Genomic DNA, 10,891 nt, shown 5'->3' with positions numbered 1-10,891 from the left:
CTATTAACAAAATCATGAATTTATAGCATATTAAGTACAGTACTTTGAAAAGTTACTGCCCTGCTTCACTTGGGAGAGTGCTTTTTTGTGCTTTGCGCCTCAGGCAACGTAAGGGTCCTAGTGCCTATAGCGTGCCTTGCGCCATTGACATCATTTCATTCTGCTTGTGGGTGTGGCAACTGCAATCTTCATGTCTATCTGGGAGACCTTGCTAACATTTCATTTTTTTTTTTTTGACTTCTTGTCTTTTTTTCCTTCCCACATTTTTTGGGTGAAGTGTAATTGAGGTAGGGAGGTGTTCTCTTTTTAGGAATACTGAAGGAATCTCTTTTATGCATTTCAGTTGATGATGACACACTCATGGCCCTTGCTCATCAAAAGTACAAGGCTGGGAACTACAAGCATGCTTTAGAACACAGCAATGCAGTCTATGAGAGGAACCCACGTCGTACTGATAATTTGCTTCTCCTGGGTGCAATTCATTATCAGGTTGTTTCACAAGTTTTTGGTTTTTTAATTTTTTTTATTTCTGTCTTGTATTATTTGTACTTATCACCACAAATATATTTGTTCATATGATTTATTGCCATGAATGGTTGAATTTTTCTGGTAATTTCTTTAACTATTAACCCTGCAGGCTGCACCCATTGTTCCGAAATTTTCTGCTGTCCTTTTTTTATCATGAAAAATGTTTTCTTTTTAGCTTTTAAATAGATTTTGTGAATGCTTTATTTCGATTAGGGAGGAGCTTTAAATGCTTCTGATAGTGAACACTTTGTTTCTCTCAGTTGCATAATTATGATCAATGCATTGCAAAGAATGAAGAAGCTCTTAGAATTGATCCACAATTTGCTGAGTGCTATGGAAATATGGCAAATGCTTGGAAGGTATTTTCTGAGTGTTTTGATTGTAGCTACTTTTCAATTTGTTGTCCTTTGCGGGTGGTATATGTGTTCCTAATTTTTTCTGCTGCAGGAGAAAGGCAATATTGATGCTGCAATCCGGTATTATTTGTTTGCTATTGAGGTTAGTATTCAGTGGTTAATGTGTTTGCTTCAGTGGCCTCATCATGAGTTCATTATCTTTTTCTAATTTGGAGCATTTTGAAATAAGAATTTAATATTCAAAATCTTGGTTCCTTATTTTTATTTTTATTTTTATTTTCATCTGTCTTTTATCAGTTCCACTTTAGATTTAATATTTCCTGAGCTTTGATAACAAAATAATGTGGTAACTGGCAGTTATCATGTTGTGGTAAGAGGAATTGTAAATAGCATTTAGAACCTTTATATTATCATACCAGGACCAAGAGAATATATCTGAAATCTTCTGAGATTTCATCATGGGAAAGCAACCTATCAATGGTCCATTTATTTATATGTATGCATACATGTGGAAATCCCTTTGGGAAAGAGGGTGAATAGATGCTTTTAGTGGTTTTTATGTTATGTGGCCTTGATTTGTAGAACTACCATGTTTTAGCTTTTGACAGTGGTCTCAGGTGCAATTCTTCTGACTGACTTCATTATATTTGGGGTAAAAGGACAACTTGGATAGCCTTTTCTGGTACCCAAGTGCAGTTTTGGTCAGTTCTTTTTTAAGCCAACCATTTTTTGGATTGAGAAACCAGGACATCTTGATCTTAAGTCCGAATAAATAGCAAAAAGTTCATTTGTAACTCTTTGGACGTGGATATAGCTTGGAGGAGAAGTTGTTATTAAGATATTGTTACATTTCAAAGAAGTAATATCTTCAAAACTAGTATACCAAAGCCCAAATATTGTTGTGCTTTTTATAAAACTTATATGTAAATATTTACATTTTTTTTTTATTATTGGGGAACAATTTATGGTTTAGAATGGGACAATCAGATGTTCGGGCATGGATTGTCATTATTTGTTTAATTGTAAATAGATTATTGTAATTTGTAATGCATGGCATTGACCATGGGGGAGCAATTGATAAAATGTGTGCACATTTACTTCTCAATTATGCTTACTTATTTTTGAATTGTGGCTACGAGCATAAGATTGATTATATGGGGCATTCTAGAGTTTTATCTTTATCTTTGTTTCTTTCAATCATTAATAAGATATGTTTACAGTGCTTTTGGGTTACCTAATTAAAATTGATAAATCTCTTTTATTAATAACATACTAATACAAAGATCACTTTCCTTGGGACCACAAGAACTTCTTCATTTGATGAAAGAGCAATGGCTTTTGCCTTTTGCTTCCAAAGAGGTTAAGATCATAAAATTTATGTAACAAGCTATTTGTGCATCATCCTCTCTTTTAAATGTTGATTTGGTTGGTAGAATAGGTAGTTTGTTTTTTTATTTTTCTTATTTGAACTGATAAAAGGTATGTACGATTCGTAAACTTTTTCATATATCGATGAGTGAATTTTATTAATGGTTGAAAGTATGCTGTAATGTTATCAACTATTATGTCATGTAAAACTTAATGGATCAAATGTTACTGAACTTATTTGTTTGTCTTTAGCCCTCAAAATTTCTTTAGAATAGTTAAGATCAGCAATCTCATGAGCAAGGCTTTTATTGCATAAAGGTAGTGTTTGCAATTGGTTAGCCTTAGTGAGTTATTCACTTTTGATTTGAATTTTCATTTTGAAGCTTCGACCGAATTTTGCTGATGCATGGTCAAATCTAGCTAGTGCATACATGCGAAAAGGGAGGCTTAATGAGGCAGCCCAGTGTTGTCGCCAGGCACTTGCACTAAATCCCTGTTTGGTACATCCTTATTTGTTTTTTCTGTCTGCTTTCTGCATAAACAGCTGAAAGATTCTTTGAGATTGCTATGGAGTTTTGCTCATTGATGCAGGTTGATGCTCATAGTAACCTTGGCAATTTAATGAAAATTCAAGGTTTTGTGCAAGAGGTAAGGCAAGGTCAAATCTTCTTGATCATATTATCTCTTTCCCTGTCATATTTAGTTTGATGCTGTTTATTTCGAGGTGCTCAAGCTGTTAAGTGTCTGGCCTATATTTCATGTCTTGGTTTTTGTTGAGTGGTGGCTGTCTTGGTAATAAACTAAATATCATATGACTCGATCATGAGTATTAAACTCTTCTGTCAATTTGTTTAGACTTCCTTGCTGGTTTAAGGAGTTTGAAGTCATGTCTGCTACAGAAATTTTATTTCAATATATAAATACCTATTCATGTTGCTTAGAATGCAGTGTAGTGCTGTTTGCAGCTTTTTCCAACTAAGTAATTCTTATTGAACTCCTGAACTGATTTGGGTGCAAGTTCTTGCTACAGGAAATAGTTCTCTTTCTTGAGAAAGATTTAGTTCGCTTTTATGTTCATGTTAAAAGGTGTGATGCCACTACTGATTTTTGTTGGTCATTGTGAGTTGGTCCTACCTGTTGAAAGATTGAAATGCTTGGAACCTTAGCTGACATGAAGTAGATTTTTAAGGCCTTTTGGAAATTTCCACTCTTTTGTGTTAATTTGTTTATCTTGTGCACGTTTGCTTTTGTTTCTTGGATGCCAACAGTGCAGGGCAGTGTCCTGCATGACTTATGTTGTTTGGTTTGTTCTTTATCTCCTGTCTAATCCTTCAATTAATTCCACTTATAGGCTTACAATTGCTACCTTGAGGCTCTTCGTATACAACCCAATTTTGCAATTGCATGGTCTAATCTTGCTGGGCTTTTCATGGAAGCTGGGGACCTTAACAGGGCACTTCAATACTATAAGGTATGTGTTCCATATTTTAATGATTGGTACCAGTTGAATGTGCTTTCTTAGCAACATAGTATGCAAGTTTGTGGTGGCGCATGCATGTACATGAATATGTGCCTATACATCACTACTGTAACAATTAGTGATTGTTACAGCTCATAAAAGAAAATAATTGTTACAACCCTTTCATATTTTTGTGTGTAAGTTATACTTTTACGATCCAAGCAGTTGGGAGATTTGTGATTTGTCCATATAGATAATGGCTACCAAGTTTTATATCAGTTGAAAAATTCTAATTGCTTCATCGACATTTTGAAAATTTTCAACCGCATAAGCATAAAGCAAAAGAGACAGCATCACAATGGAGGAAAAAATATCATTAGGATAATGATTGGATCCGTAGGTTCTTATTCTGGGCTTTAGAATAGATTCTGATTGTTGTGCAAGAAACAAAAATTCAGCCCACCTTACTAAGGATTGAGTTTAGGATTCAGAATCAAGGTCAATCTGGAAATGAGAGTCATTATCATTTGCCTTTTGACTTGGCCAGCGTTTTCACCTGCTATTTGCAAGATTGGAATTGAATCTAGATAACAAAAGACTAAGAGATCAGGTAGGGGATCAAAGAGAAAGCAAGTGGTTCTTTAAGAAAATTTAGAAGATGGTGTAATCAGGATGAAACAAAAAGATAGCAGACATAGATCTTGTAAGCAAAAGGAGATAAAAAAACTCAGAAAGGTATTCAAGTTTCTTTTGTATTTTTTTTTTGTTTGGTTGTATTCAAAGTGCATCTATGGTTTAATGATATCAATCACATAATTTTACTAGCTAGAAACAAAAATTAACTTGTTCAGTTGAAGTTGAGGCGTAAAAGCTCTAATCTTGGAACAATGGTGGTTGATTATTCTCCAAAAAGTATAGAGTTTTCTGCTTAGAAGCAGAAAAAATTATATATATATAGAGAGAGAGAAAGAAGACACACGAATAGAAAAGAAAATGACTCTTCAGAACTTAGCTGTGAAATAATTTGTTCAAAATAATCTGCAAGTCTTGCTAAATGATTCGTTTAGTTACTTATTGGCACCTCAAGCAAAAAAATTCGGATAAAGGAGTAAATTGATTAAAAACAACATAATCTAGGTACTGCATTTCTCAAAATGTTTTGTTCAGGTACCAGATTGAATATCAAGTCAGTTTGATTACCAACATTGTTTTTGGATAGGCATGTGTATATGCAATAGGCCAAGTCATTCTGCAGTGAAAGCTGTAGATCTTCTTTGCAAATTCCATGTTGGATGTAATCCCCCTATTTGCTGCTGCTCTTTTAGCTGATTTTGATTTGGTAAGCTTATTAATTTACAGGAAGCAGTGAGACTTAAACCAACATTTTTTGATGCCTATCTAAACCTTGGAAATGTTTATAAGGTAAGCTATAATCTATTATGCAAGTAAGGTCAGGTAGCTGCAATGCCAGGACAGGTATCTGGAGAAAAACACGTTCTTTTGCCTTTTCCAGGCTCTGGGAATGCCTCAAGAGGCTATTGTATGCTATCAGCGTGCTCTTCAGGTCCGACCGGATTATGCTATGGCCTACGGTGAGTCATAATGCAGTTTGTATATGACTGTCCTACAGTATTGACTCTTAAGATTACACTTATGCATCTTGCAGCATAGCAGGTCCTCTCAACATGTCAGTGGGTTTTAAACTTTTGGTGATGAGATTTTAATGCTTAATTGCTAGATGTTCTTTCATTGAATTTGAACGCAACTACTGAAAAGTGTAGGCATTATAAAGATTCTCTGCAGAAAAGTAAATTCCTCTGATTAAAGTCAACATCTTTAAGCGAACATGATGTTGAACAGCTCTGTAGAGGTTTTTTTAAGCTTTAGAGATAGCTGATTTGTTATTTAGAGGTTGTCAGTAGATAGAGTTTAATATTTGAATTGGCTAAGAACAAGATTTGTGCTTAATTGGAAGTAAAAAATTGAATTATGAGACGGTTTTGGAAGCTATAAATAGCAACCTGTGACATTTGCTTTGTTTAGGTCATTTATAGGGACAAATGGGGTTGTCTACTGTTCTGAAACTGTGCCAAAACTTAGGGACTCTTAAGAGATACCTAGATTTTCCTTATACATAATGCATATGGTTGATTGCATAATACAATCTCTGGCATGTAATTTCCTGGAAAGTTAACTACAACAAGGACTTGCAATTGGTTGAAGGATTAGAGTGCTTGAATGAAGGAAATTGTGGATTGTGAACCCTGACTACTAGAAGTATGTTGACTACAAAAAATTGAAAGAAGCCAGTATATGACTTATATCCACTGATCAGTTTATGCTTATCTAAATTGAAACTGAATAAACAGTCTTGAACTCTGAAAATCTGAGTAGTATATAAGTAGAAGAGAAACTCAGCTTTCTATAATTCAATTAAAACTCTATCATCAATACAGTGCCTGCTCAAGCTCGTCTCTCGTAATTGTCTTTTGGCCAACATGTCTCTAATAATTGAATAGTGACAAATTAATAGCTGCACATTTCAACTGGCTTTTGCAAGTCTTTAAAGGATGTAGAGAAGTTGCTGTAGTGTGTCTCATTACACATTGTTCTCTGATTTATGACTAATGATGTTTGCATAAATACCTTTCTGCAGGCAATTTGGCAAGTATTTATTACGAACAGCGTAACCTGGATATGGCAATTCTCAATTATAGGAGAGCAATTGCTCTTGACTCAGGATTTTTGGAGGCATTTAACAATTTGGTTGGTCCTAGTCTTTTGTTATATCGGTTGCTAATTTAGGACCATTAATTCTTTTCGATTTCTAATGTGGGTCTTACTTGACATGTTAACATCAGGGTAATGCTTTGAAAGATGCTGGAAGAGTTGATGAAGCAACACAATGCTATAGGGTAGGCTTGTATTATCTACCCTGTTCTGCTGTCCTATTGATTTCTTTCTTTATCATGTTTTTCCACATATTTCACACATCATTCTAATTGTATTTCTGTTGTTTTATGAAGCAATGTCTTGCCTTGCAACCTAACCATCCTCAGGCACTTACAAACCTTGGGAATATATATATGGAATGGTTTGTACTGCACCAATTATGCTTTTTTTTAATCATTCTGGTTGGTTGGAGTTTTAATAGGATTCCCTTGTGAGATAATGATTTTTAATTGTAGGAATATGTTGACTGCTGCTGCTTCATGCTACAAGGCAACTTTATCTGTGACAACAGGACTCTCTGCTCCTTTCAACAATTTAGCAATCATTTACAAACAGCAGGTAGGTATCTTCTTTCTTGCACAGTCACTTTTATATGCAATGCTGATGCAGGGTTATATTTTTTTTCATCTCTTCTTTTACAGGGTAATCTCTCAGACGCTATATCTTGTTACAAAGAAGTTCTGCGTATTGATCCTATGGCCGCTGATGCACTAGTCAACCGGGGGAACACATATAAGGAGAGTGGAATAGTAAATGAAGCCATTCAAGATTACATAAGAGCTATTAACATTAGGCCAGCCATGGCTGAAGCTCATGCAAATTTGGCGTCAGCTTATAAGGACAGGTATTTGATACTTAAATGCAGCTATTTTCTCCTCTATGGAAATCTTATTGTGTCAATGTTTGTGATTTCCAACTTTTTGCAGTGGACATGTTGAGGCTGCAATAAAAAGCTACAAGCAAGCACTGGCTCTTCGCCCTGATTTTCCAGAAGCAACCTGTAACCTTCTACATACATTACAGGTATGGACCAACGGAAAGGAATGAAATTAGGACACATCTGCAGTTCCAGTGTAGCTTGATTTTCGGCATCTTAGATGTAGATAATTTCTAGATCATGAAACTTGTTGGAGTAGAGAATGATGCTGATGCTGTTTTCTGTTAAGGACATGGATCCTATCTAGATTGTCTTTCAACTCTAGCTTACCTGATGTAGTCACTGAAATGTCGGTAAATTAATTTAGTCGATTTATTCTTCAAGAAATCTTTTATTGTTCAGATTAAGTGGGTATCTTGTACCAAAAAGGTTGAAACAATATGAGGTCCATGCATCTCCCTGAGAACTAGCAATGCACCTTGAGTCCCAAGAGAGCATGTGAATATGTGTTTCAAAATGAGGATTAGTTCAAGTTTGAGCTATAAGTGGCAATCTTAGGTTTGTGTCATGGTGCATCCTCTTGTACGTGCAAAATTACAACTTGACTAATCATTCATCATGAGTCCTCTTTGAAGAGAGCATGTGAATATGTGTTTCAATTTTGAGAGTTAAATTTAAGTTGATAGAAAATTTTTCCTTGTTTTTTGTGGAGCATCTAAATGAAAGAAATTATATGCTAGCAAAATCTTGACAGTTTTTGCAGATGGTATTGTTTTTTGTGATCTCACGTGTTGGTGATAGTGATAACTTAAGTGAGCATTACAACAAATTGGGAATAGTTCCTATTGGCCCTTATTTGGAATCGGCAGATAGTATACTTGAGCATGCTCAGCAACAAGTTTTGTTGATTAAAGAGCATTCCTTCTACCTCCCAACTTTTTCTCTCCCAAGTCTTTAATGTTGTAGGAAGTAATAATCTAGTGCCTTCCATTTAAAAGTATGGGAAAATGGGGGTTTTAAAATAAACCCTAGTTCATGAGCAAGACACTTTATGAATATTATCTTGCTTTGTTTTTGTTATGTTTTTTAGGCTGTTGGTATTTGATTAAATGGTTCCTGGATAATGTGAAATGACCAAAAAAAATAAAAATTCCAGAGGTGCATTTTTATATGTTTACTCTGTATCAATAGACTTAAGGTTGAACAGTCCATATATTTTACCAAATAGATATAGCTTCCTAGGCTAACTCAATTGATTATTTTTGTTTGTTTGCAATTAATAAATGTTATATTCCCTTGGTCAGTGTGTTTGTGATTGGGAGGATCGGGAGAATAAATTTATTGAGGTTGAAGGCATACTCAGGAGACAGATTAAGGTTCATGCTCAATCTGCTATAAGCAATACTTCCATTTCTTTGGCTTTTTGTCTGGCTCTGAGTTTCCTTTCTAGTTGATTTATCACATAGAAGCATTGACAGCTTTCATTTTATCCTTCAGATGTCTGTTATTCCTAGCGTGCAGCCTTTCCACGCAATAGCCTATCCAATTGATCCAGTGCTTGCACTAGATATCAGGCAAGTTGGGTGAAGTTTGTGGATTTAGTAACATTTTGAACTGTACAAATTTGATTTCTGATTGATTTCTTTTTCCTTTTAATAGTCGTAAATATGCGGCACACTGCTCTGTTATTGCATCTCGTTATTCACTTGCTCGTTTCAACTATCCTGCACCCTTCCCTGTGAAGGGTGAGAATGGGAATGGACGCCTCAGGGTGGGGTATGTTTTAAGATCACTCTCTTTTGCTGTACATCTGTAATTTTTCTTTCTCTCTGGTCCTTTATTTCGAACTGTGTTTTCAGATATGTGAGTAGTGATTTTGGCAACCATCCCCTATCTCATCTCATGGGCTCAGTCTTTGGCATGCACAATAGAGAAAATGTTGAGGTTTGAAAATTGATCTGCTCTCATGTGACCCTAATTTTGATTTGGCTTTTCAAATTTTTTCTTATGTTTTATCAATACATGCTAGAACTAAGAATATATGTTTGCAGGTATTCTGCTATGCATTGAGTCCAAATGATGGAACAGAGTGGAGGTTGCGTATCCAGTCTGAAGCAGAGCACTTCATAGATGTATCATCCATGTCCTCTGACGTGATTGCAAAGATGATAAATGAGGATAAAATACAAATTCTTGTCAATCTTAATGGTTATACGAAGGTATCAACTTTTGCTATTTGGTAATTCAACTGAAACTCATAAAAATTTGGGGAAAAGAAATGAAATCTTTAATATCTGTTTGCTTTTATTTTGCTCCACTTGATGGGGTGGAAATTTAGATGAATGCCTTTGTGAACCAAATTTGCGTGAAGATAACAGTTCTACCTCTTATAAATACTTCTTTTTCCTTTCAGCTGTTATCTTATTAGGATTTTACCATTTTATTGCTAATATTATTATAATTTTTTGTTCAATTGCCTCAAATCTAATATTGCAGGGGGCAAGGAATGAGATATTTGCTATGCAACCTGCTCCTATTCAGATTTCTTACATGGGATTTCCTGGGACTACTGGTGCATCATACATACACTATTTGGTCACTGATGGGGTTAGAGAACTATAGGTCAATTCTTAGGATTATACTTCTGAATATATTCTATTCTGTTTTACACATAATTTGCTCTTCCTGTTGCAGTTTGTCTCACCTCTTCGCTTTTCTCATATCTACTCCGAGAAGCTTGTTCACCTTCCTCATTGTTACTTTGTAAATGATTATAAGCAGGTTAGAAATGGTTCCTTGTATCTGTTATGTGCTTTGACATCATGATTTGTCTTGTTCCTTTAATTCTCTTCTTTGCATTGCAATTGTCACTAGAAAAATCGTGATGTCTTGGATCCCAAGTGCTTGCCTAAGAGATCTGATTATGGATTACCAGAAGACAAATTTACCTTTGCATGTTTCAATCAGCTGTACAAGATGGATCCTGACATTTTCACCACATGGTAAATTGGTGGCATTTTTAATCCTGTTTTACTGCTTGCTTGTTTCATTTACATTCTCAGTCTTCTTGCAATTAAACTCAGGTGCAATATTCTTAAGCGTGTTCCCGATAGTGCTCTTTGGCTTCTTAGATTCCCAGCTGCAGGCGAGATGAGACTTCGCACATGTAGGTGTTCTAGTATCTCAGTATCTGTAGATTGTCTACTTATCTCTTCTGAACCGTCAAACATGCCTGAATTTATTATTGGTCTTTAGTATTAAAATAACTGGTTTTCATGTGATTCAGATGCAACTCAGCAGGGTGTGCGGCCGGATCAGATTATATTTACGGATGTTGCCATGAAAAGTGAACATATAAGACGCAGTGCCTTGGCAGATCTCTTCCTTGATACGTAAATATTTAACTTATCTATTAGAACCTCTTTGTCTTTCCTCCCAACTTGGGAGATCAGTAGATTAGATGTCCTCTTAAGCTTTGATTTGGTTAGGCACGGTAAAATATATGTCTTCCATTTCATAGTGGTGATGCTTTTTTTTTTTTTTGTTGTTAGACCATTATGCAATGCGCAT

General features: G+C 35.3%; 2 protein-coding genes across 2 annotated transcripts in view; both read left to right on the top strand.

Annotated features, from left to right (window-relative positions):
* Positions 1–10,327, top strand: part of LOC110421393 (putative UDP-N-acetylglucosamine--peptide N-acetylglucosaminyltransferase SEC) — a 12,575-nt gene extending 2,248 nt beyond the window's left edge. The window contains exons 2-23 of the mRNA XM_021434989.2: positions 344–489; positions 789–887; positions 976–1,026; positions 2,636–2,752; positions 2,844–2,900; positions 3,604–3,723; positions 5,071–5,133; positions 5,225–5,303; positions 6,368–6,477; positions 6,573–6,626; positions 6,738–6,805; positions 6,900–7,002; positions 7,086–7,288; positions 7,371–7,467; positions 8,626–8,697; positions 8,819–8,895; positions 8,981–9,097; positions 9,181–9,265; positions 9,373–9,540; positions 9,818–9,928; positions 10,016–10,102; positions 10,196–10,327. Coding sequence (XP_021290664.2) covers positions 344–489; positions 789–887; positions 976–1,026; positions 2,636–2,752; positions 2,844–2,900; positions 3,604–3,723; positions 5,071–5,133; positions 5,225–5,303; positions 6,368–6,477; positions 6,573–6,626; positions 6,738–6,805; positions 6,900–7,002; positions 7,086–7,288; positions 7,371–7,467; positions 8,626–8,697; positions 8,819–8,895; positions 8,981–9,097; positions 9,181–9,265; positions 9,373–9,540; positions 9,818–9,928; positions 10,016–10,102; positions 10,196–10,327 — 2,216 coding nt within the window. The remainder of the gene's footprint in view (positions 1–343; positions 490–788; positions 888–975; positions 1,027–2,635; positions 2,753–2,843; positions 2,901–3,603; positions 3,724–5,070; positions 5,134–5,224; positions 5,304–6,367; positions 6,478–6,572; positions 6,627–6,737; positions 6,806–6,899; positions 7,003–7,085; positions 7,289–7,370; positions 7,468–8,625; positions 8,698–8,818; positions 8,896–8,980; positions 9,098–9,180; positions 9,266–9,372; positions 9,541–9,817; positions 9,929–10,015; positions 10,103–10,195) is intronic.
* Positions 10,328–10,471: 144 nt separating this feature from the next.
* Positions 10,472–10,891, top strand: part of LOC149526850 (kinesin-like protein KIN-12B) — a 7,923-nt gene continuing 7,503 nt past the window's right edge. The window contains exons 1-2 of the mRNA XM_089784404.1: positions 10,472–10,487; positions 10,608–10,693. Coding sequence (XP_089640530.1) covers positions 10,472–10,487; positions 10,608–10,693 — 102 coding nt within the window. The remainder of the gene's footprint in view (positions 10,488–10,607; positions 10,694–10,891) is intronic.

This window comes from Theobroma umbraticum, unplaced genomic scaffold (genome assembly GCF_002168275.2).
Source record: "Theobroma umbraticum cultivar Fairchild unplaced genomic scaffold, ASM216827v3 scaffold_130.0, whole genome shotgun sequence".
Taxonomy (NCBI): domain Eukaryota; kingdom Viridiplantae; phylum Streptophyta; class Magnoliopsida; order Malvales; family Malvaceae; genus Theobroma; species Theobroma umbraticum.
The sequence above is the reverse complement of the archived record's forward strand: the minus strand, read 5'-3'. Positions and strand labels throughout refer to the sequence as shown.